The sequence below is a fragment of the Pseudopodoces humilis genome, chromosome 2 (assembly GCF_049639895.1).
Source record: "Pseudopodoces humilis isolate 2021_Gansu_Grassland_sample_001 chromosome 2, ASM4963989v1, whole genome shotgun sequence".
Taxonomy (NCBI): Eukaryota; Metazoa; Chordata; class Aves; order Passeriformes; family Paridae; genus Pseudopodoces; species Pseudopodoces humilis.
Window position 1 is genome coordinate 29979022 of NC_142201.1, and position 25979 is coordinate 30005000.

The following is a 25979-nucleotide window of genomic DNA, read 5'->3' on the forward strand; positions in this document are numbered from 1 at the left end:
GAGGTGGAAGTGCATCACACACCAAGAAATGTGTGATTGTGCTTGGTAACCCTCCCTGCCAAGCAACGCAGCAGTCTGCCCTCTGAAGGAATTGCTGATGGATTAGGCTGTTGGGACAAGAGCAGGCATGGATTTACAGAAGAGATGTGGTGAGGTGTAACAGTTCCCACTTTGTCCCTGAAACCACATGATGTGACATGCACTGTCTAATCCAGGACCATGCTGCATGCACACACCTGTGAGGCTGCCCCCAGCAACCACTGAAATTCACAGGCAAAAAGAGGTTCTGCCTGTGTCCCAGCACTCTGCACTGGTGTGTCACAAGTGGGGCAAGATTTAGAAATTCTTGTTCTTGAGACACACTGCACTAATGCTAAAGCATTTCCTACACTGGCCACCTCCAGAATTCCTCTCTTCTGTTCTTCGAAAGCATTCCACCAAGGTCTTATGAATTCGCTGGGAGTTTATTTCTTGCTGGGTAGATGTTTTAAAGGTAGGTCATACTAAAGAGATACTATGGTGGTATTTTGCGTACAGGATGTTGACTAAGAATGTAGTATTTCTCACCTCCCCCTTATTTTATGTTACATTAAAATTATCTTTACTCTTCCTCAGGCAGTTGCTATGCCATGCTTTAGACAGAGAGTCTGAGAAGAGGGAAATGTCAACTTTTAAGACGATGTTCAGCTTTCCTGTTACACACAATCTTTATGTAAGGGATTTGAATTACATATTGTTCCTAGGCCTTCAGCTCTTCTTACAAAGTCTGCTTGACTGGGCACAGTTGCTTGCTTATTCTTAATGAAGAGTTGTTAACAGAGGAAAGAGCCCAATGAAGGGGCAAGTAATGTCTATATGAATCATTAGAAATATATGTATAATGAGCAGGATTAGAAAGCACATGGCATATTTTTGTTTATATGATGCCAAGCTTTCATAAAAAGGCAGGTTTTGTTCCCTACAGGAGTTGAAAATATGTTGACAAGTCACACAGCAAGGGATGACAGGGAATTGCTGGTGGCTGCAGGAAAGCTGTGGGTTGCAACAGGCAGTGGGGATGGACTTTCTTCATTCACCGTCCTGAAATTCTTTCAAACAGTCCGTGTCAATTTACTGTATGTTACGGTTTTGATCATGGAACCCACTGGAGATAGATGGGACACTTCTAAGAAAGCAGCAGGTGAGGTTACTGTTAACTGGCTGGAAAGAGGGAAGGATTTGAATGAATAAGATATGGAACACAGAGGATGCTCCAGCCACAGGGACCAACCACAGTGTTACACTGAGGAGCCAGCAGAGGAGCCCAGCCAGGCACATCACAGAGGATGTAAAATTAGGGGTGGAAGGTTAACCTGTAGGTGAGGGCTCACATACAAGGAGTTTCAAAAATGCTACCAGGGTCAGAGGAAACATTGAGCACCTGGCAGATAGCCAAAGCAGTTGGGATTTTGAATTGACATTAATTTCAATGCAATTAGTCTTGATGTTCTCTGTTCTGCATGAGAGGAGAATCACAGCCATGATGGGAAAGAAAAGAACACCACAATAATGGTACACATTCAAGAAATGTAAAAGAAAAATATTTTTTTGGGCTACAACATACTAAAAACATAAAACATACTGCCTTGTCATTATGTATTACTCTTCGAAATTTAATTCATTCAGTGCTGTTCATGCTCTTTGTTTACATTTTCTATTGATCTCAGTTTGGATGATGAATTTAGCCTATGGAATTTTGCTTCCAAGTTGCCACAGTTGAGCTACCACTTGTGAGCATTGCAGTCCACCTTGCTCTTTACAGAATGACCTGGGGTAAATTCCAGCACTGGTGTAAAGGGGGTCCCATTTCTAGTGATTTAGTCCATAAAGGCAGCCTAAGCCTGCCTTGCTGTATGTACCATTTCAGAGGTGATTTAAGCACTTCTGCAAATCACTACTTAAGCTGGTTCTCAGGGAAAAGAATTGGGGCAATGCTGTAATGGGGGTTGCACAACCTCCCTTAAAATAAGACGAGTGAGACAGCACAGGCTGTAGCTTGAAAAGGTCAGCATAAATATGCTGCCCTTCACTCCTTCACACATAAGTAATTGTTGAGAATGTTACCTGTTTTCCAGGCTCAACCTTCTGTCATGGTTAGCTTTACCCCAGCCGGCAGAAAATCTGTTTTGAGGTGGGTTTATGTGTCCATTAATACAGTACCAAGCCTGGCATCTGAACTGGCATGATTTTTTTTTTTTTTTTCATTTTCATCTTCATTTGCTCTGGTTAGGCAGGGGGTGCCACAAGCCTTCCCAACCGGGACACATCCTTCTCCATCGCCCTGGGGAAAGGGAGAGGACAGGAGTTACAGGAGCCAGCTCCTGTGTGTCACTCCAGGCTGAAGATGTGCCACATCCAGAGGGTCGGGGGACTTCTGGCAGTAGGAGGCAGCACCACCTTGGCTGTGCAAGGGAACAGAAGCAGCTGTGGAGTGGCTTGGGACTTTCAGATGACTTGCCCAAAAGTAGCGTGCAAACTGTAACAGGTTTTCAAACCTTTCCCTTGGAGTGTGCCTATGCTGCAGCCAAAGCTGCGCCGCAGCTTGTGCCAGGTTACCAACCCTAAATTAAATCAAGCTAACTCAGGAACGAATAACATACAGTCACAGAACCAGACGAGAAGCCTGCATAAATACTTGAGCCTGAGCGCTGCTCTGGGCTGCCAGGGTGTCATGCACGTCAGGGTGCCCTAGCCAGCTGCCAGCTGAGTTGGCGCGGTCTCCAAGAGCAGGGAATCTCCCAGTGTGGGATTGCTCTGCAGATATTCGCGTTGGTGCTGTTGCATGAATAGCCCCCTCTTTTCGTCACGGATTTTGCACATTTCTTCTCTCTGTCTGCGATGACATGGCACTTCTCTGGCAGCTTACTCACTGCTTAGCTGAAAAGCCCAGTATTCTGGAAAGTATTTAATGTGTGTTAACCTCTCTTAATGTGATTCAGCAACTACAAATCAGAAGCGCCTGCCTCCCCTGGCCAGCCAGATATCACAGCTGGTGCCTCCTCACGCAGGCTGGATGGCAGCGCAAGGCGTCTTACTCGCTTTGGGTGGCAAGTGCTGATGATTGGTACTTTTATTTTTAACCAGAGATCACTCGTTTTTAAAGGCTTCGTGCAATCCAGGGACCTTTAATTGGCCATGCAGGTCTAGGTGGACCTGTATAGACATGAAGACTTGCACAGGTGCAGTTTATTACACATCTAAGGAGGAGTTGGTGCAAAAAGGCCTTAACCCAGCCTAATCTCTGGACAGCAGAGACAGCCCCTGGGAGCACCCCAGGCTGCTGGCTCCAGCATAGAGAACCAGGGCCACGTCCTCGGCCCCGTTCCACAATAAATGTCACAATTTCTCCCCAGTGTTTCTCTGCCTAACATCGTGGTGCTTACCACGCGTGAGGTGCTGCTGAGCCGGGGTGCTGCTGAGCCGGGGTGCTGCGGCCCACCCCAGGGTACCTGGCCAGCAGCAGGAGGAGGAGGAGGAAAGGGAGGAGGGGGAAAAAAAACCCCCACCCCAAACCCAACTTCGGCGGGCCAAACCCCCCACCGGGGTGCAAGTTCCCAGCAAGTCCCCCTGCCCGCCGGGCTGTGCCGCTCCCCGCGCCGAGCGGGCGCTGCGCGGACGCGGGCGCTGCGTGCGCGGGGCGGGCGCCGCCTCGGCCGCGCTCCCGGCGGCGGGAGGGAGGGAGGGAGAGAGGGAGGAGGCGCGGGGGAGCGGGGCGGGAGCGGAGCGCGGCGGTGGCGGCGGCCGAGCCGAGCCCAGCCGAGCCCAGCCGCGCCGCTCGCACACGAGCGGTGGCACCGTGTGCTTTCTTTTGGGGGCACGGTGCTCGCTTCTTTCCTAGGGAGCAGCGGGAGGAAGGTGGCCGTGGGGGTCCGTCCCCTCCCGCGCGTGTGCGGAGAGGGGCCGGCGGCGGCGCCGGGGGTGCTCCGCGCCCTCGCCCTGCCCGCGGTGCAGTTACGATGCGCCCCGGACGCCGTGTGGTTGCAGCGCGGCGGCGCTGACATCGCTCACCATGGACAGCTTCGACTTAGCTCTCCTTCAGGAGTGGGACCTGGACTCTCTATGGTGAGTGGTGCCTCTGCTTCCCCCAGGCGCGGGGACACGGGGGCTGCGGGGGATGTGCGGTAACTGGAGGGGCTCCGATAACTGGGGGATGTGCAGTAATTTGGAGTGGGTGTGTGCTTACCTGGAGAGGTGCAGTAAATTTGGGGTGCAATAATAGTGGGCGTGCAATAAGGGGGGTGCTTTGGCCCGAGGGTACAATAACTGGGGCAGCGGGTGCATTAGCAGAGGGTGAAGCCCAGAGAGGTGTCTCCTCTGCCACTTGCTTTGCCGGCATTGCTGGTTCGGCAGGGGCAGAGGGACGGGTGCCCCACTCCCCTGACTGCCAGGGTGGATCTGGGAGGTGAGTGTGGTGTTTGCCTGGAGGGGTCAACTGCACTCTTCCCTCCGTTCTCACACCCCTCCCCCCCCCAATAATACCTTGTGCTCATCCACCTCTGGTACCTCGGGTTGGACTCATCCCCCCCTCCTTCTTGCACGCCCCTTTCACCCACCCCCCACCTTCGCTCCGCAACTCTCTTCCGGGCCGTCTTTATTGCGCCCCCCCATTGCATGCCCTTGACCTCCCCCTGCGCACCCCCGTCCCTGCCCGCCCCGGCGGCGGGTGCGGGGCTGCCAGGGAGGAGGGGAAACAATTTCTAGAAATGTCATTAGCGGCTGGAGGTGGGAAGCGCTGCCCTCCCCCCTGCACCACCCTCCCCGAGCTGCTGCCTCTGCCAAGTCCCGGAGTTTGCTGCGGGAGTCACGCTGCCCCCGGGGGGCCGCCGCTCCCCGCCGCTGGCCCCGGGGCGGCGGCCCCCCGTCGGGTCCAGCCGGGGTCCGCGGGGTGGGGAGGAAGCGCTCCGCTCCCCGCCAGGGCCCCGCGGTGTGCGGGGAAGCGCCCCCGGGTCGCGGCGGCACCCGCGGGGGGATGCCGCGATGGGTGCCCGCGGTGGGACTCGAGTGCGGTGCCGCGGAGCCCCGGCTGGCAGCCCCCGGAGCGGACAGGCCGTGCCTGCCTTCCCCTGCGGGCCGGGCCGGGCTGGGTGCGCTCCAACGCGGGTGCGCTCCGCGGAGCAGCGGCGGCACTGCTAGCCCGCCCGCCGAGCCTGGAGCGCGGGGAGCTGAGGTTCCTTCGCCTGGAGTCAGTTACCGGTGTGCGTTTTGTTTTAAACCGTGTTAGGTGATCTATGGCTTCTGTCAGTAGGGTGCGCGTTCGACAGCGCCGGCTTATCTCCTCGGTGGCAGGTGTAGCAAAAGAAGCTGGACCACCGAGTCCCTTTAGTTGAGCCCCTTCTCACAAAAGACCTCGGGATGATGAGAGCAGCTTGCGCTGCATAATGTGGATGCTAATAAATGCATACATTGATAACATGGAGCCCAATAAAACTTTTTCATTGCTGTGGGAACTTTAAAGAGCACATATAATACAAAATTAGTTATTATCCCATAAAAGTTTTTAATTACAGTGTTTCTGTCTGTGACACAAGTTAAGGCTATGCCCTCGTTTCAGTTATAAATACCAATATTCAGTTTATATCCAAACCATAACATTTATCTCTGGCCTGATTTTAAGTTTACAGTCCATATGCATGGTTTTACAACTAAATTACGTTTTTTCTATTAAACAAGAGTGGGAGAAATAATACTTTTACACATTTGACTGCTTTTCTCTTTCTCCTTGACTGAGGACAAACTTTGGGCAAATGTTCTTTTTTAGGAAAAGTGGGCTGTCCATTACTCTCTTTTCTGAGCTGGCTATTTGAGTTAACAATAATTTGAAAAACTAACAACATAACTCCTGGGACATTAGGGATCTAGGCTGGGTCTGGCCATTGCTTCTTCTCATAACCTTTTTAGCACGCTTTTTGGCTGTTGTGGAGCCAGTTTCAAATGCCTGTGGTCGCCATAAGACCTCTCTATGGGTCCAAAAAGACATCAACTGTTTTCCAGCTAAATTACCTGCTTAAAAATATCTGTATTTGCATTACTTGCAATCTTGCGGTTTCATAGCTCTAGTCACTTGTTTTCCTCTATAGCTGTTGTAGTTTAGAAGTTGAGTTCATCAGAAAGGCTCCAAAAAGCACGTTAAAAGCCATTGCATAGTGTCAGGCCTGCATTCATTGCTAAACTTTCATCCCTTTGTAGGGGTTGAACCCCACAAATGCCCAAAGCAGTGGCTAGTGAGGGGAGCAAGGACGTTCCTGTTGTGTTTCTGAGTCCTTTTAGGGCACCAGGTTTTGCCACCAGCTTTAGCTTGGAGTATCAGATCATGGGCTGAAAGCTTATCATGAAGCAGCTGTTTGACAAGTGGTTTGGAATAGTCAGTTTTGAGAAGTCGTACAAACAGTAATAAATAAAAGCTTACTTTGGCTTGGTGAAAGCTTCCAAAGTCTGTTGTGAAGGTCAGTGGTGCCTTGGGGCCCTGGGTCATTCTCCCATTTGCAGGCAGGTGTGGCTGTTGCATGCTGCCCTCCTGCCTGCTCGCCAAGGGGCAAGTTATGGACATTCTCAGGAAACCTGGTGTGAATTCTGTACTAAACTGACCAAAACAAAGCTGGTACGGTAATGTTCAGCTATGAAGACTTATGAGAATGCCTTCAAAGTTGTGCAGTTGTTGCCAAAAAGGGAAATAAAATACACCACACAGATAGGAAGTACTTCATGGCAAAGAGCAACACTTAATGAGACTTAATTTTCTCTGCAGCAAGAATGAATGTTGTCCTTTATTCTTTTGAATGTAGCCATAATGGCAATTTGCGCACTTAATTTATAACTGAAAATCCACTTTTTGAAGTATTTGGTGAACATTTTGCTTAGAAGTGCAGTAATTAAATATTAATGTGCTGTTCTAAAGTGGTTTTATTTTTTTTTTTTATTTGAGATGTTCTTGGAAAATCAAAAGGAGTTTCCAAACGAACAGGGGCATGCTAATCAATTCTCATTGATTGTTGCTATTATACTATTAATGAATTTTCTTTCCAATTAATACATGCTATGTCTTTTGCTTTGCTGTAACACAGAAAATGTAATGATATATCATGTAGTGATTATAAGACAGTATTTAGCTAGTAAACTGCAATGGTAAAATATTGTGAGCTATTTTCTACTAAACAGTAGTTTTCCCAGGTTGTATGAATGCCAATAACACTTCTGCTTTCCAGAAAACTACTATAATTCAAATAGTGAAAGCTGAGCACAAACTCAAATAGGAATTTTAAGAAAACATACCAATCTGTGGTGTAAACAAAACTTGTGCCCATTTGGTAAGCTTTTTCTGGAACATTTTAGGGTGTTCAGCCCAGCTTAACTCAAGGTGTTTTTACTGCTGACCAACAGAGTTATCCTGAATGCAGGGCACTGATGACTTCAAACCACAGCTCTGTCTCCTGTTTTTCTTTTCTTTTCCATGTGTAGTTTTACTTGTCCAGACTCAAGGATGTAGATTCTCCAGTGCGTTACAGGTTTGCATTTGTTTACACTGGACTAAAAGAGATGGAAAATCTCACTTGGAGGTGTTTTATATGCCTGTTGTACATCAGTAAACATACTATAAATGATAGAAAGCAGCAAACGAACAGACCAAAGGACCTAATCAGAGTGCCTGGACGAGTTCTGAATTACAGGCGTTTGTTTTGTTATTTGTTTTATTTAACAGAGAAAGATCAAAATGCTGCCAGGTCCTTAACTCTGTGCTTAGCTTTAGGCACAGCAATAGGCCCAGTGAAGACCAGCTAGTAAAGGTTCTCCTCACATGCTGATGTAAGGTACATGCATAGGCAGAGTTGTTCCCCATTCATTAAAAGCAATTAGCAGATTTATTAAAGCACTTACTCTGTTGTACCAAACAAGAAAGTAATTTTGAATGTAAGATGTTTCTTAGCCACAAACAAAACAGTGTTTGTTTAGGTAAAAGAAGCCAAGTATGTAATTGGTTTATTTGGTAGTTACCTGATACTTTTGTGCGTTTTTAGTTAACATCAGTTTTGTAGGGGTGGGATATTCCTGTAAAAAATGTATAGCTGTATAGCTTCCAAGCTAAGATCAATATCAAATGCCACAGTATAAGATGGCCCAGTGTGTTTTACAGACCTTGTACTGAATTATTAGTTCATTTGCTATCTTTGGGTCTGTTCCTGCTCCATTTGAAGTCAATGAGAGTTTTGTTTGGAAGTTGCTATTAACAAAAAGTGGTCAGACATCCAGCAGTCTTATAAATGAACCTTTTGTAACTTCTTGATTCCAGGTTGCCTGGCTTTTTAGTCTCTACATTTTATATTTGTAAGACAAGATTTTTTTCTTATGTTCCTTGGTGCTTACTTGAGACAGTTTTAGAAAGCTAATTCTACACATCTTCAGTCAAAGTAGATCACAGTGTTTATTTTCAGATAACATTAAGCAGCTACTTTGGGGTGAGAGGGGTCACTCCTCAGTATGGTAACAGGTTGGATCAGCTTGACCTTTTCACAGAAAATGCTCAGCAATAGTAACTCCCTCTCACAAAAAAAAAAAAAAGAAAAAAAGTAAAAAAAAAAAAAAAAGTTAAGTCTTCTTTTATTTCACATCTCCTTTACAACTCTATTCCAGCCTGTGTCTTGGACTTGCTGCTTATTTCTTTCTATTTAGCTCTTGCCCCTTTTCAACCAATAATGCTTGAAATCATCTTTGTCTCTTTATTTCTCTCTGTGTGGTGTTTCCTATTCTCCCTTCCTCCCAGTGTCAACTCACAGTTACCACCTGTCTCTCATTGAGATCTCATCTAAAAATTTGTTCTTTCTGCGATGATTATAAGTTGTGAGCAAACAATAGACAAGTAATAACTATAGATTGTTCCCTTCTCCTGCTTTCACAGCATGTTCTCTCTTCCTTGATGCCTGTTTTTTAGGCTGGAAGCCCTTTGGGTCAGGAACTGCTTTCATTGGTTGAACTTTTTTTTCGTACAGCACTGAACAAATTGTATGTGCTAAAACATTATAAATAATAATAAGAGCAAGCTTTTCATAGTCAAAATAGTTTATAAACATCAGCTGAATAGTAATATTTTAAAAACATGTCTGCTGTGCCGTGTGAGTGCTCATTTGCTGGCTGTAATATACCACATCCTCCTCATTTGAGTCTCCACTGAGTCCAGAGGCTTTGCCAGTTTACATCAGATGAGAATCGGGACTATTATCTCTAATTCACAGTACTTGGTACTTTTTTTTTTAAAAAAAGAAAAAAGTAGGTTTTTAAGCTTGTGATTTGTTTTTGCCTAATAAGTAAAATTCTGTTACAACAGTAGGACAATGGATATGCTTTTATCTGTCTCCCTGAGGACTGTTTGAGTACCCACGCCCGATTGTGTGTTGCAAGAGATGAACAACCCTTTGGGCTTGCATTCTGACTCTCAGACCTGTAGATCTGTCATCCTCTGGGATGTATTCATCAAAAGTTGAAGTAAAACCCTTACTAGGTTGTTGGAGAAGGGTTCAAAAGAGGTCATGAGATGCACACAACATTTCCCATTCTTTGTGAATATTTGAGGAAAATAACGGGTTTCTTAAAACTAGCGGACAGTTATTAACGGGCCATTATAAAAACAGCATACCAAAAAATACTGGCTCTGGGAGCATCTTGTCATCCATATATTAGCAATAATTTTCATACTCAACTCCATGACACTGTCATTAAAGGAAGCAACTGTTTAATTACAGGGGTTTCTAACTTCATATAACAAATTAATCCATTAACTTCATATTTATGACTAGGAAATGGCAAAACATGAATAAAAAGAGAGATGCTTTACAGTCTGGTTATAATATTTTTAACAGTAGGAGTAATAGAGTAAAATCTATAGAAATGAAGAAAACCTGACATCACATACAGGTAGAAATCAGGGAGGTTAAATTCTGTGTAACATGTTGTCTCATCTGACAGACTGATCAAGTTCTAACTGTGAAGTCGCCGTGTCACAAAATGAGATTTCCAAAAGGATGATATTTTCTAGGAAATCCATGCAACCTTTCTTTGTATATGGCTGGTTAGCTGCAAGGGTAATTCCAGGGAAAACCTACAAGTTCTTTGGGAAAAGCTGGAAGTAGGAAAAGGGAAAGCTGTAATCAAACTTTCTTGGTTTTGAACAGAACTAGCTCTTTGTAAACCCTGCCCTGCTGGGGAATGGGAGTTCCCATTTTGGTGCTGCTGCTGGGCACTGGATTTACTCTCTGACTGCTCCCAGGGAGCCCACTGGTCCCTGCTATGGTCAACTACATTGGATTCACATAATTCTCATTAGGGCTACTCTTCTGTCTCTTAAAATCAGTATTAAGACACTGGTTATACTTGCTGGTTCTGCCTCAGGCCCCAGGAGAGCAAATAATGGATACTTATGGTTGAATACTCAGGTAATACTCTACATAATTTCTGAATAATTTGTGGGTAACTACAAATTTATACTTAGGAGAAAGAATGAATGAACTGTAGTGACAGTTAAATGAACATAATGACAATTATTATTAATATTCTGTGCTAAACGTTTTCTGTATCTTTTCAAAGGTAAAAATGCATAACTTGTGTTCCTCTCTTACAGCTTGATAGCTCAACTTTCCTAGTACCTTAAGCAAACAAAAAGTAGTGTTAGTGACTTGAGGGGACTGCATTTTATCCTCTTAGGAAGATTTAAACCTGAATGTATGTACCAAGGACCTGGATACAAATGTATCTTGGGAAATATGACAGTAGGAATGCAATTTAAACTTAGCCTCAGAGACCCTTTATGTATTTCTTAAAAAATAAATTAGTTCCAATGCAGCAGTGGTGGTCTCAGCAGGCAGGAAACACTTAAAATTATGCAGAAGGGACCAGAAATCTTTGCTAAGAAGCTTTTTGTTGCTATGTTTTGTTTCTCAATAAAGATGATCCACAACTGTAAGTACTTAAAACTAAAATCAAGAGGGTTGTATCTGACAAAGCTGCACAACTTCTTAATGTAACCCAGTCCTTCTGTGTGGTTGTTTGCACATGTTTTGGACCAGAGAAAGAGTCCTTTGTGGCTCAGCCTGGTTTGACTACATGGCAGGAGTGTACAAGTAGAGGATGAAGGTGGTGTCTTCTTACACTGATGTATGTTTTAATTGCTTTGAGCTGTGATCACCTCTTACTGCACATATCACTTTTGAAATCTGTTATGGAGGAACTCAAGGCTTCCCTGGCTCATGCATTGCCATGATGGTGCAGCCTAGGTGCCAGGTATTATGATGAGCTATGGTGGTAAGAAAAACACAAATATGACAGACAGATGGATCAGAAGGAAAAAAGGTTTGGTGAAGTATCCATTTGCAGAGTTCAGATTCAAAAGCCATCCCAGCAATGGTCTTTCCAACCATGCATCTCCCTGTTTCTATCCTTGCCTTCTTTGTTTTGGTCACTATGAATGTTTTGGGGAGCCTGTTCTCATGCATTGGTGTTGGCAGATATCCAAAACCTCATCTGGGGGGATGTTAGCTTTTTTTTCTGATGATGCTAAATGGTGTCTACATCCTAGTGATGCACCAAGAGAAAACTGAATCCTTCTGTCATTGACCACTGGTGACCCAGAAGGGTTCATCTCTCAGGTCTGTCAATTTTTGGAGAGAATGATGTAACTTTAATGTTTTTGTGCTCCTTTGCTTTAGAACAGCAAGTGCTGTTAGGTAGGTGCTTGTACCTTAGCTTAAAAAAAATTAACAGACTGAGTTGACAGAGACTCTGGAGAAGATAATTACATTGATATTCATGTGAAGACACTTTTTAATATTTTTTGTTTCTGACATAGGGAGGGAACTTGTCATGTCATCAACTGTTTTTAAAGGACAAAGTAACAATAAAAGCTAAGAATGCATTTCTTCATTTGTGTTTGGCAAAGAGAGTGTAACATTTTCTCCAGGATGATGACCTTGAATTAAATAAATGTCACCAGTGTAAAGAGTAAATTAATGTCACAACGTGCTTTATTTGTGGTTAGGCCTGAAGAGTGTCAGGAATTTCTTAATGCAAAAGGTGTCTGTGTGCTAGTCCATTTACCAAGGATTCCTACAAGAAGACCACCGTGATCCTGACTGCTCTGAATTTGTGTCACCACATTGCCTTGCATGTTTGTGTGCACCAGCGTGTTTGCAGCTTGTGGAGCTCAGCCTTTCAAAGCATATCGCAGAATCACAGAATGGCTTGTGTTGGGAGGGACTTAAAGATCACTTCATGCCAGCCCCCCTGCCTGGGACAGGGACAGCTTCCACTAGACCAGTTTGCTCAGAGCCCCATCCAGCCTGGCCTTGAACACTTCCAGACAAGACATCCACAGCTTCTTTGGGCAACCATTTCCAGTGTCTCAGCAGTCTTTATCCTCACAGTAAAGAATTTCTTTCTAGTGTCTAATCTAAACCTACCCTCTTTCAGTTTGAAGCTGTTCCTCCTTGTCCTATCACTACACGCCCTTGTAATAAGACTCTCCCCAGCTTTCTTCTCGGGCCCCTTTAGGTCCTGGAAGGTGCTAAGAAGTCTTCCCTGAGACTTCTTGTTTCCTTTTTCTAAGGAGTGAATCCCATTCAGAACCCGGTCACTCTCTAACATAAAACGGGCAAGGATTTTAGTTTGGTTTGGTTGTGGTTTTTGGTAACTGCCACTGGCTATGATAATCTGTTCCAAACCCATAGCAGTGGTAGCAAAAATGTAGGCATTACCAATATCTGTGGTAATGTATACCTGTTAATGTATCCCTGGCCATTTAATACAGATTATTCTGCAACATCTGAGGTGAAATGGTATTGAGATAAACCCCAACAAAGGAAAGCACAGATAAATGCTTTTGCTGCTGGAGCTGAACCGACTTTTGTAGATCCAAGCAAACTATCTCTTTATGGCGCTCTTCAAGGCTTCACACTTCACAAGACCTTGCCAACTTGGGTGCATGGCTGCGTGAACATGATTACATAGCAAGTGGTATAAATGCAACCCTTTTTTTGTTGTTGTTCTTAGAAGTATATAAGTAGCAGTATCTTGAACTAATTACAGCTGATGTAAAGCACATTTAAGGAAACCCATTAGCAAAGAATTAGAACTAGAGCAGATTAGCTATTCTTTAATGGCCTTGACTGTAGATCTTTTGATGCCTTGGTAGCTTTTCTAACACTCGTTGCTCATCTGTCTTTATTCAATGACTGAGAAGCTTCTTTCAAGTCACAGTCTGATTCTAATGTGAAAAATTTGCTGTTTTTTGCTGAAAAAATTATTACCTGGAAACGTAAATTCTGTGGAGTTCTGTGCTGTTTTCGTTGTTGAAATTTAAAGCATTTTTCTGCTCGGTGTGTCAGTATAATAGAATGAGCAATCCTTAATATGCTTCCTTGGAGTTATTAATTATTTACTTTCCTGAAATGCAGATCATAGACAATTTTACATGACTTCCCTTCATACAGACTTTCTTGTCTCTCTCTTTATTTTTGTATGCTTTGCAAATGCCAATAAATTCATTTTCACTGAAAGGGGGAAATAAGTAATTTAGATGATTGCAGTTGTTTCATAATTAATTAATTTCAGTTTAAAATAATCAAGTAGTGTCCATCCATTGTTCTGTGTGCTTTTCTGAGGCATTAAGATTCACAATGTCAAAATAAGTTCCAGATGGAAGTGCGTACTTTATAATCAGAGAAAAAATATCTGGTTTTGTCAAAAACCTGAAGAGTTCTGCCCTGACCTAAATAGAAAATATTATGCTTAAGCACATTTTTCAGGTTTTGAGCCATTACTTTAGGAATTACTTAAAAGTCCCAATTTGAAAAGTTTTATAGGGTAATAACTAATAAACAGAGCTATAGAGTAAGAGCAATAGTGATGTATGACTGTATATTAATTTGTTTCCTCAAGGACTCCTGGTGTCTGTTAAAATGTAACAAGTAACAAGGCTTAGCACATTTCCCCCTTTTTGGCACTCTTCTGTGATAAAGAGAAATATTTGCAATGATAAATCATCTCTTTGCTAATAATCAATAAATAACACATTCTGATAAAAAATTAATGGTAAAATGAAATAAAAAATTTTGAGCAGAAGGAAGAATAGTTTAAATGGTGCTCTGAGAATGTCAGTATGTTCTTATACTTTAATAAATGCTAGGGTTAGTGGAAGGACTTTCAATGTGGCAGTTTGCAATAAGAATAAAAAATCTTTTTTGATCATGAAAGACTCTTAAGCTAGAGGTTTACATTATGTAAATGTTAGTGTTACTGGCAATAGCCCATTATGAAGGAAAACTTCATATTCAGAAAAGCATTTGCAAATAATGGGATAGATGCAGCAATCTCTAGTCCTCACTTGGACAACTTTCTCTTTGAAGTCAATGGAAGTTTTGCCTGAATTAGGTGGAAGGAATTAGCCCATTCGTTATTATCTGAATTACATCAAGAGCTGACTGCTAAACAATAAAATCATGATTCATAACGTAACGGCTTCACTTAATTCTTTTGTAGTCTTAATATATCTCATTATATGGTACTTCTGTTCTTTCCTCTCTCTGCAGTATTCAAATTAATAACAACCACCTTTACATAACTGATGGTTCGACATGTTTTGCTGCCTTAGCAAGATCAAAGGATTTTATATACCCTTTTTGGATAGATATCAAGAATGGGGTGATCAATCTCTTCAGTAACCATTAAGCACATTGTAAATATCTCAAGGTACCCAATTAGACACAAGTGGTTTGCCAGATGCTGAGAGCATCACCAGTTGTCAGAAGATCCCCAAATCTGTGGGACAGTCCAGAATTTATTAGGGATTAGTGGTGGTTCGAGTTGTCACTCCACTGATTTGTGGTCATTCTGCTGTGCCCTGCCATAAGCAGCCTGCATGATATGTGGAGATAAGGTTTAAGTGACAGATACTTTGTCTTGCCCCCCAGGCACCTTTGGGTGGGAAGGAGGCAGGGATGGATGGACACTGGTTTCAGTTCCTCTCTTGTGACCAGAGAGGAATGTGAGTTATGTAAGTGAATGTAAGTGAAATAGCAAAACTAGAAGGGCATTAGAGAAGCAGACTGAAGAGAACAGCCCAAGAAAAGGGACCCCCAAAAGGCTTTATTACGAAGCTGGAGTTAACCCATTAACCCCTCACCAGGAAGCCATCTGCAGCCTTCAGGCTTTAAGAATTCTTTTTATCTAGAGATATAATCGACACAAGATGTGTAACAGCTGCAAGCTGTCAGGTTTGTCAAAGTAACTAGAAAAATTTGTTCTATGACACACACAGAGCAAAGTAATGCAAAGCTAAAAAAAGGAAAGGAATAAATTATCATAAGGGTTAAAAAGAGGAAGAAAAATAGTCAAATAATGAAAGTTGCAGGTAATTCTGGAGCATTGATGATTTGAAATTAAACTACAGTGAAGGTTTCCAAGAGTCAACATCCTAACTATTTACCCCAATAGCAAAAACAGTGAAACTCCTCATGTTGCCATTATAACCATACTTCACTGATGGGCTGGAATGGTCAGTGTTCCACACTGACTCCAGAACACGGTGGCTGTTGCGTTATTTTACCTTTCCGCCTGTTGGCTGTTGTTCAGGTGCATTACCATTGCATTTTGTATCTGCAGAGAGACCCAGATTTGCTGTAATAAGAGCTGCTGAGGCTTGGGACAAAAAGCCAGTTGCAGTACCGAAAGCTCTGTAGACAAAGTGAAAAGCAGAAGAAAATTATGGATAAAAGGCAAAACTGGTCAGAAGGAAAAGACTGGATTATTTTAATAATCCGAATAAACAGCAGTTGCAGAAAACCGCCAGCCTGACAGTGCTGCCAAATCCATGAGTGTGAGCATGATGGGAAAACAGAACTTTCTTTTTAAGAAGCTCAAAAGGAACAATGCAATGATTTCAGGCATGTTTATGAGGACTCCTCCCAAGAATGAGTGACAGCACAGGGATACCCTGAGGGATTAGCTGGAAACTTGGAAAGCCTTAATGGGTCAAGAGAAGACTAGAAAGCCTTATTGTAATAACTTTTGGTAATGACTTTTCATAATGATGGCGACAGGCCACAAAGGGCTTTCATGGTGAGGAAAGTGGGAACCAGTGAAGAGCTGTGAAGAAATGGGGCTCATAGTCAAAGCACCCTGCCTGGGAAATGCTGTTTGCTGTGGCATCTCAGCTGGAGCTGGCTCTCATCTGTGAAATCCAAGGCATTTGGATACGCAATCTAAGGCATGTACAAACTGAGGCATTTATATTAGCAGAAAAATGCCCGTGCCCAAAGAAGTCAGTAGATGGGTCTCAGTAACACATTACAGTTTAGGGCTCCCATCATCCCAGTGTGTTAGAGTTCTGATACTGAAATGCTGATATCTGTTGGGTCTTCTGTAAGGTGCTTCAGCACCTCATCAGACTACATGTGGCACCACTGGGAACTAATTAAATATACCTACTACTGTACTGCTATGGAGTACTGCTGTAGTACTCCTGCTTTGGATCAGTCTGAGTCCTGGAACACTGACCTGGATGCCAGTCAGATATATCTGATTCCCACTTTCCATAATTACTTGGAAATGTACCTCTTACTGAGAGCCTTAAAGAAAATGGAATTCTGATTTTTTTAACAAATACGTAGCTCGAGTGTTTTCCTTTGTTCAACTCACATTCATGTGCCAAAACAACTAATAAAATTTCAGACTTGCTTATATGGTAATTTTGTTGGTGGAAGAAAGTCATCTATTAAATCTGAAGCCATCACAACTCGTTAGGTGCTAATGTATCTGCTGTGTGGTAGAGCAGCAGGCCAGCTCTGTTGAAACGCTGCTAGTTCGCCCTCATCCGCTCACAGTTGTCTCTGGAGAATTGGGAAGTACAAACAAGTTTTCCAACAATACACGCTAAGGGTATGCTAAAGTAGCGGCGTTTACTTTATCCCAGAAGTCTGTCTCTGTCTGCAGACAAGCACGGCACCAAAGCGAATGCAGAAGTTTGGGAATGGTTCCTGTATTTCCTCCTAGGAAGTCTCAGGAGAATAGGTGATTGTGTGTGCTCACAGATGTCCTGGGTACGTGCAGTAAATCCAACATTTTCTGAACATGCTGCCGGCCTTGCTGCACCTGGTAATAAACCCTGGCAATAAATCAGGTGATCTGCACATGCATAATAAATCCGATGCACCTGAATGCCGGCATACAGGATGGACATGCTGTGCATAAACTGGCTCTTTTCCAGGTCTCCTGGATGTCAGGTTTCCACTGTGACTGGCTTGCCTGGGAGTTCTGGCAAAACTGCTGACATTCTCTTTTTATATCAGCGTTTCCAGGGCACGTCCAGGGGGAGGGGGACATATGGGGGGTACTAAAGCTTGAGCATCATTTTTCAGTGTGCCTGTACTCATTCAAGTCATGATACAAGCCTGAAAATATAAACAATCCCATACCTGTAAAGATACTCTTTCTGTCAACTTAGGCATTTTTTTAAAATAATCCCCCAATTTCTTCCAAGTTCAAATCTATTTTCCAACTCCTTTACATTAAGATTTTGTATGTATCAGATGAATGCTCTTACAGCATCAAGGCATCAGCATCCTGAATACCCTCTCAGTATTCATCAATATATTTATTTTTGTAGGAGAATTTTAGTTTAAGAACTGTCATACTGTTAAGTTTGTGAGTACCTTCCTGAGGGCCATGAATGTCAGAGCATCTCAGGCAGGGAGAGATTTGAGCCTGTAGTTGTACACTGTGATTCTGCCACCTCGGAGGATGTTCAAAAGTGGTAAACTTCAAGCCACAGATGGGTCATGGGTTGCTCCCTGCCCTGTAGGCCAACTGACTTGGTGCAAAATACCTTCACATGCTGGAAAACCATAGAATTACAGAGTCACAGAGTGGTTTGGGTCAGAAGTGACTTCAAAGATCACCTAGTTCCAACCGTCCTGCCAGGGCAGGGATGCTGTTCACAAGACCAGGTTGCTCAGGGCCCCATCCAACCAGGCCTTGAGTGCTTGCAGGGATGGAGCATCCACAACTTCTCTGGGCAACCTGTTGCAGTGCTTCACTGCCCTCTGGCTAAAGAATTTTTTCCTAGCATCCAATTTAAACCCATCTTCTTTCAGTTTAAAAACATTGTCCCTTGTCCTGTCACTGTCTGCCTGTTTGAAAAGTCCCTCTCCTCCTTTTTTATAAGCCCCTTTTCGGTACTGGAAGGCCTTGGTGAGGTCTCCCTGGAGCCTTCTCTTCTCCATGGTAAACAACCCCAGCTCTCTTAACTTGTCTTCTTAGGAGAGGATCTCTGATCATCTCTGTGGCTTTCCTTTAGGCCTTCTCTAATGGGTTAATGTCCTGTGTGGAGGACTCCAGAGCTCCAGAGTATGCAGTATTCTGAGTGGGGTCTTCTGTTTGGTTATATGACAGCAGAGTAGAGGTGGAGGATTACCTCCCCTGACCTGCTGGCCACTCACCTTTTGATGCAGCTGAGGATGCCGTTGGCCTTCTGTGCTCTGAGTACACACCCCTGTCTGATGTTCAGCATTTCATCCACCAGAATCCCCAAGTCCTCTGCAGGGCTGCTCTCAATGACTTCTTTTCCCAATCTCCTCATATCTGGGATTGCCCTAACCCAAGTGCAGCACCTTGCACTTGGATTTGTTGACACATCACATCACGAGGTTCTGGTGTGTCCACTTCTCAAGCTTGTCCAGGTTCCTCTACATGGCATCCTGTCCTTCTGTTGTGTCACCTGCATCGCTCAGCTTTGTTCCATCTGCAAACTTGCTGTGGGTGCAGTCAATTCCACTGATGGTGTCTTTGCTGAGGACACTGAAAACAGCAGTCCCAAGGCAGGGCCCTGGGGGATACCACTCATTACCCACCTCCCCCTGGACATAGACATGGACTCCAATGTTTTGTCTGCATCCATCCATCGAGCCAATTCCTTATCCACCGAACAGTCCATCCATCAAATCCATGTCTCTCCAATATGAAGATAAGGATGTTATGTGGGACCATATAAAAGATTTTACAGGAGTCCAAGTAGATGAAATCTGTCCTCTTCCCATGTCAACCATTGCCATAACTCTCTCATAGAAGGCCATCAGATTGGACAGGCATGATTTTTCCTTAGTAAGTAGGAGCAGCTAGGTTTTATATTATTAAGGTAAAGAAAGGTATCCACATGCAACCTATTTATTGAAAATTCTTCCTTACCACGTGGTTATTGGAAGCCCCAAGTGTGTACACTAGGGTTTGATTTTATTTTGCTCTGAGTGGTAGAGGTAATGAGCCCCATTGAGAAATGGTAGCAGAGAATCCTAACAGTGACCAGCTTGGTACTTCCTTCATCCTCACTTCTGCATTCATTTGGGAAATGAGGGAAAGGACCTCAGAACTATGAGAGTAGGTGACTGATTTTGTAAAAATAAAAGTATCTTCTTCTTTATATTCTCTGGTAAATGAGCCTTCTTTACCATCATGGTATGGGCTGCATAGAAATGAAGAAGGGGACTTTACTGGACTGTATGTCACTGCACTTGTGTTTAAATAAGGAATATATTCAGAGCAAAAGTGCTAACTTGATTTCAATAAACCAGAAAACATGTAAAATACTACTAGACCCTGTTGGGTTACAGCATTGTGTCTCCTTTAGACTTTCTCATAGTGGTTTTCTGTGCCAATTTAGGACACTGCCTTTGAGCTAATTAGAAATTCTGAGCAAAGTTGGAGGGAATTTTTGTGTTTCTTCATCTGGATGACATGCTTATCAAGTCAGCTACCCCCAGTCTGATACAGCAGGCTGCCAACAGACTTGTCACAGCTTATGAAGAGTGTTTGTGGTGGAGAGAGAAAGTATAATGAAAACCACATCCACCAATTAAACACCTACATTTCCTTTTAGACTGCAAACAATGGACGTCTTTCCTTTTGCAAAAGAGATTTCTCAAATCAAAGCAACTCACAGAAGAAATATAAATGAGGAAGGAAGATCTGAGTAGATCTTTAATGAGTCTCTGGCACAATGACACAGTGAGGTGTGACACATTCATGAATATGATGTAATTGAAAAGATTTAGGTTTGCAAAGGTTTGCTCAGCAATCAGGCAAAAGTAAAGCAGCCAAATATGGGACAAGTTCAGGTCAAGTTTTTGGTACCTGTAATACCAGTCTTTTACTGATAGGAAAAGAGTACACTTGATGCTTTTCTTAGTCTGTGATACATACTTTTAACACCAGAAAAATAGCATCGGTTTTATTTTTACTCAAGTGAACAGAAATTGACCTTCTTATAATAATGACAGGACATAGAAGAGGATCTTTGAAAATAACTGTGGACTAGTTAGGCAGAGGATGGAGTAGAGCCTGGATGTGACACATTCAACAATGCTGTAGATAGAGAGGTAGGAGCAGGAGCTTGGGGAGCTATTTTCTCTGAAGAAAATCTCTGGTATAAAAAAATTTATTGCAAGGACACAGAAGAACAGAACAGATACTTCAGGGAAAGGGTGCAAAAATTAACACTCAATTATCGTGCAGTTAATATGGACCAGAAGAGTTGAAAGATACTGCAAAAGTATACTGGGTGATGATAAAAACAAATTGCACTATTAATATTAACAGTGGGCTTGTATTTACCTGAGGTAACGCTGTGTGATACCTGGCACCAGTTGCATTGAACATCACATCTACAGATCTATAAACAGTTCTGCTGTAGAACTGTACGTTTTTATAGAGAAAAAATATCTGAATTGATCAGCTTTGTACATGGTTGTTTTTCTTCAGGAGGAAAGAATAACTATTCTGGGCTTAGAATCATGTGGGTACATCTATGCTGCTCCTAGAACAAAGCTGTGGGGCTGCATAGTGCTGTATGTGAAAGCCCTCCTTTGGTCTCTATTAGCTTGAGGATCTCTGCCCTGCTGTGCTGTGTGCGTGTAAGCTTCCCAGAGGATGTGAGCCAGATGAACCCTGTCTTTGTGGGAATGGGCACCTTATAGGCTTAAAAAGAGAGAGGTGAGCCAGGCTTATTTGTGAGACTGTGTTTCCTAAGTGTGATAGAATGTCAGCAGATGGCTCGTTGTACAGTACTTCATACAGTGATGCATCTAAACCTGCAGTCTGTAATCTAAGATGTGTGATTACTGAGAAATTCAGTCAGTTCAGGCAAGAGACATTGCTTATGGGGAGTACAGGCTAAGGGAGCACAGAAGAACCTTAGGTCTTCAGTGGAAATCAAAACTAGGCAGTTTTGGAAGGTCAGAGTACAGGAGTAATCCACAAAGGCTGCTTGTTAGCAGGCTGGAGACATACCTACGTTGGAAGCTGAATGCAGGACTAACATACTAGTGGTCTGTGTATCCAAACCACTGAAAATCACTTTGATTTTATCTGTCATTTAATGTGCCTAGCAATTGCAACATCAGGCAGAAATTCCTCTGGCTTATTTGGAGACTGGATTTTGATTTTGTTCACTGAAGCAGGTAGTGCAAGTTTACGCCAGGAGATTAATTCAGCTGATGATGTGCCACCAAAGCAGGTCTTGAGTTTTACCACTTTTAGGGAAGGTGCCACATAGTGGTTTATGTGCACAGTTTTGCCAGAATTAACATCGGCAATTAAATCCCACAGCCTAGGAACCCCACACAGCCCAGCTGGACACCCAAGATGATGTTTTCTGGCAGAAGCACATTTAGACTTAGCTCCAGCTTCGCTACTACACATGCCTAGAAGCAATTTGGGGATTAGTAGACTCATTAGCCTGGTACATAAGGGCCTGGAGAAGTCCAAGATAGGCTATGGCCACACGACTGTCCGTGCTGTTTGCATGCCACACATTATGAGTCTTTGGGATGATAGCACCCAGGGAAGTCAGGACTTCTCTTTTCCAGCTGAATGTTTCATCCACTTTACTCCTGGCCCCATGATCCCTCCATTCCCAGATCAGGTTCCAGGGAGTGTGGTGAAGGGCTTTGAAGGTCATCCAGGCCTTTGACCTAGTAAGTAGAGCATGTTCCTTGAGACTGAATCTTTGGATGTGAAACTCATGCTAGAGAGGTACTTGAATCTGGGCTTCCATTTTCTTATGCTGCTGCTTTAACCACTGGAATATTAGCAAAATAGTGTGCTCTGCTGTGTCCTTTGGTTTTCTTTTGAAAGAGAGGTATGCCCCCCTTGTCTGACCTAAATACCCAAGAGGGCACATAGGTGACATTCAAGCTGTGAGTTCTGCTTCCAGTGGGAAGTCTAATCACAGCAAAACCTGAAAGTTCTCTTTGACATTTTCCTTTGGCCAGCATAAGGTTTGGTTCCCAATGCAGCATCTGGGTGTTAAGAACTGGCTCTTGGATGCTGGCTTCTTCCCATTTTCCCTATGGGCAGCTTTGGCACCCAGTGCAGCACGCTGAGATCCATTTTGAGAGTTGGGTGCCAAACTCTGCACACAGCTGTGCAGCTCATCCCTGTACCCAAGTATTTTAGAAGAAGGTTTAGATTTTAATGTCATTACATTTATTAAGTTTATTGTTATCCCACCAAATTAACTGAAGCCAGCTGCTTCTCTCTAGCAAGAGGTGGTAAATGTTATTTCAGAGGAGAGAGGAACATTTGTCCTATCTTTCAATTTTTCAGAGAAAGCATGTTTGCCTGGAAAATATATCCAGTTTTTTTGTTAATGCCAAGATGGTCTAAAAAGACAGAAGATAATTCCAATCTAATCTAATCTATTTAGAGTATTTCTGGAGAGCCCATTACTGGTGTCTGAGTGACAAATGAAGGTCTGGATTGCACCTGCCAGGTATGTGCCTGGGGAAAAGGCATGTGCAGTACACAAGGGTAAAGGCATGTGCATCCTCATCTTCTCATGCAGGATTTATCCTCTATCCAGCATTTTCTGGTGAGATGTATAATAATTCCCACCAGACAGCAGGTCAGATTTCTGAAAGAATATCAGTAACTACGGCCTTACCTATATGTGAGCAGGCAAAATACATGAGGATTTAAACTGAGTAGCCTGCTCTACAGTCTGCAGGATGCTGGCATTGATATGTGGAAAATTGCACACACACGAGCAGCTACTTAACTGAATTTGCTTGTATAGATTTAAAATATAGCTAATGTAATGCCTGTACCAAATTCTGTGAGTTTCTTTTAAGAGTGAGAAGTACTTCTCTAAGGTAGAACAGTCAAAATGAGCAGCTTCTATCCAAATTTTGAAGATAGCCTCTACCTGTAATTGGCAATTTCTCTTATGCTCAGCCTGGTGCAGATACAAACACGATGCACAGACTTCAGCATTAGCAGTAGCAGATAATTTCCCTCCAGAAAGAAAATGGGACAAATAAGCATCCTGTTCTGTTCCTGTCAGCAAGAACATTTCTGTCTGTTCCTGCTGCAGTTGCTCACTCCTTAGGGCCACTGACACCAAACAACAGCAAGCAAACAGTACGAGATTTCACACCTAAGGCTTCAGCTATGCCTTTGCAACACTTCTGGGCTGTCTTACAGAAGTCACTGGCTGGTCCAGCATTCTGCTTCCTGTCTCTGTCTTTTACAGGAGCTGCACTGACCACAAACGTCTAAGACCAAGTCTAGGGCTGGGTTGTGCTGGTTAGGTATGGCCATAGGAGAAAGGATGATGTTGGATACAGGAAAGTGACAGTAGGAAATCGGGGTTGCTTGAGGCCAGGCCGCCACATAACTGGCTCTGAGAGGCTGGCAACCTGCCCTCCTTAAGGGAGATGCTGACAGCTTCTCAGAGCAAATGAACTCAGCTCCTCTCCTGCTGTCCCTGACCATGCAGGAATGTCATGGTAGCAGAAAGGGATTTATTCAGGGGAATGAGAAAGGGAAAAGGCTCCCCACACCCTTCAGGATGCTGGCAAGCATCACTTGTCTGACAGCCAGAGAAAACGGGGGAGTTAAGGGGACTTCAGATTTTGCACCTCATCTCTATTCCCTTCAGAATAGAGGGGGGTGAGAGGATGGCTGCCTGCAGAAGGTTGGTTGCCTCTCCTGTCCTTCAGCTATTTGGTTCCAGCAAAAATGAGTTTCATGAGGGTGATGAGAGCTCAGTGGAGGATCTTGCCCACTGCTGCTGTGCTGCAGTGGGGTCCTTGCCTCCCACCCCCAGTATTTGGTATTTTCTCATCGGTGAGAAGCAGGTCGGGAGCTGGGCAGCAGCAGAGCTTTTTGTCAGAGGGTTTCTTAGTTGCAGCAGTCTTTTTTTGCTGGTTGTGTCTGGCCTCTCCGAGTGGAAAGAAAAATAGGGAATCCGGCTGTTAGCATGTATCCTCCCTAGACCCCAGCCTGCATTCAGGGATGCGGGTTATTTCTGGAACTGGGTACAGTGCAACATGTATACATTAGCAAAATCAAGTCCTTATGCTGTTCAGGAAAATTTGGCTCTGAACTGAATAGCTAAAAAAGCTATCTGTCTGAGCTGCTTAGAATACTGCACAGCTTCTGCCAGCTGAATAAAACCAATAGCATTTCTATGAACAGAAAGCTTTTGACAACAACCTTTGAATTATGAGTGGCAAAAACCATTCTCTTCATTTTTAACTTCTAACCCATGATGTATAGCATAGCTCTCATTTGAGGACAAGAGGTTACTATCTTATTGACTTGGCTTTAAATTGCATTTCATTGTATTAAAGAGCATCTATCTTTTTTTTTTTTTTTTTTTTTTTTGTATGGAGCAAGATATACTATAATGTATGAAGTATTTGACTTTCATGTAGCTGTAAGGCTAAACTTCCAAAAACATTCAGCCTCAAAGCTAAGATGGTATTTAGTGGAAAACATCCCAGAAAATTATGATTTTACAATTACCTTATTGGTAGTTTGATTTTAATATAGTTTTGCTGATAGCTACCTTTGTACTTAAGGATTGTAAATTAATTAGACATACTGCTTCATCTACTCAGGAGGCAGGAGAAGAGCTGAGCTAATAGCTATGGGAGTGCTGTACCAATTTGAGACTGAGGCTAAAATGACATGATAGAGGGAGAGGTTAGTCCTCTCCCAAGGTTGTCACTCCTGGTCACATTTTAATGTGAATTTATTGGACTGAAAGAGGTTAAAGAGGTAATTCTGGAAAGAAGAGAGAAATTTCTAACATAAAATGGAACTCATCAATAGTCCTGGTGTCTGTGGGGAGTTGTCAGATTCCATAATATTAACCATGTAATTAACAGGATATATAAAGTGATGTGCTTTCAAATAATTTATATTTCAGATGCCTTTCGATGTGCTAATAATACCTCTCTTTTTTTTCCTCCAGTCTCTTGAAATCACTGCATTCCTTTTTTTTCCCCTCTCATCTGTATAAAACCCTTCGCATCTATCAGAGAGTTCTAACCAGCACTTGTTCCCAAGGGTGACTTAATGGACAAAGTATAGATAAATCCACATGACAAATCCACTTTACAATATGGCACAGCTGGCATTCCCTGCTCAAGTTCAGCTCACAAATAAACTTGTAGGGGAACTGCATTGATGCAGAGTGCAGGGCAGTGCCTATTGCCTCACACTGTCCTGGAAATGACCTTTCACAGGCATGGTGGTGCTGCACCAAGATTTGCATCTCTCTTTCAGACAAATTGGGGTGCAAGGGGTCATTTGCACTGTACTTTGCAAGAGGTTGTGTGCTTTTGTTGGCGTTTCTGTTGCTCTTCAAAACCTCTTTTTTTTTTTTTTTTTTTTTTGATTGGGCTTTGAATACCAAAAGGGTATTCAAATAATAACAATTGCTAGGAGTCAGTTATTACTATTATTATTATTACTATTATTATTATTATTATTATCTTTAATCTAGATAGGAAAAGAAAAAGCATCCCTGAGCAGTGGAATTACCAAAATTACACCATAGCTTTGTGTCTTGTAATGCAGGAGCCCTGCTGCATAAACTCCTTGCCAGTGATGGCATCTTCTCTCGT

General features: G+C 43.3%; 1 protein-coding gene across 1 annotated transcript in view; it reads left to right on the forward strand.

Moving 5' to 3' along the window:
- Window positions 1-3989: 3989 nt before the first annotated feature.
- Window positions 3990-25979, forward strand: part of AFF3 (ALF transcription elongation factor 3) — a 314118-nt gene continuing 292128 nt past the window's right edge. Inside the window, exon 1 of the mRNA XM_088051265.1 lies at window positions 3990-4101. Within this exon, the coding sequence (XP_087907391.1) occupies window positions 4049-4101 (53 nt within the window). The 5' untranslated portion in view covers window positions 3990-4048. The remainder of the gene's footprint in view (window positions 4102-25979) is intronic.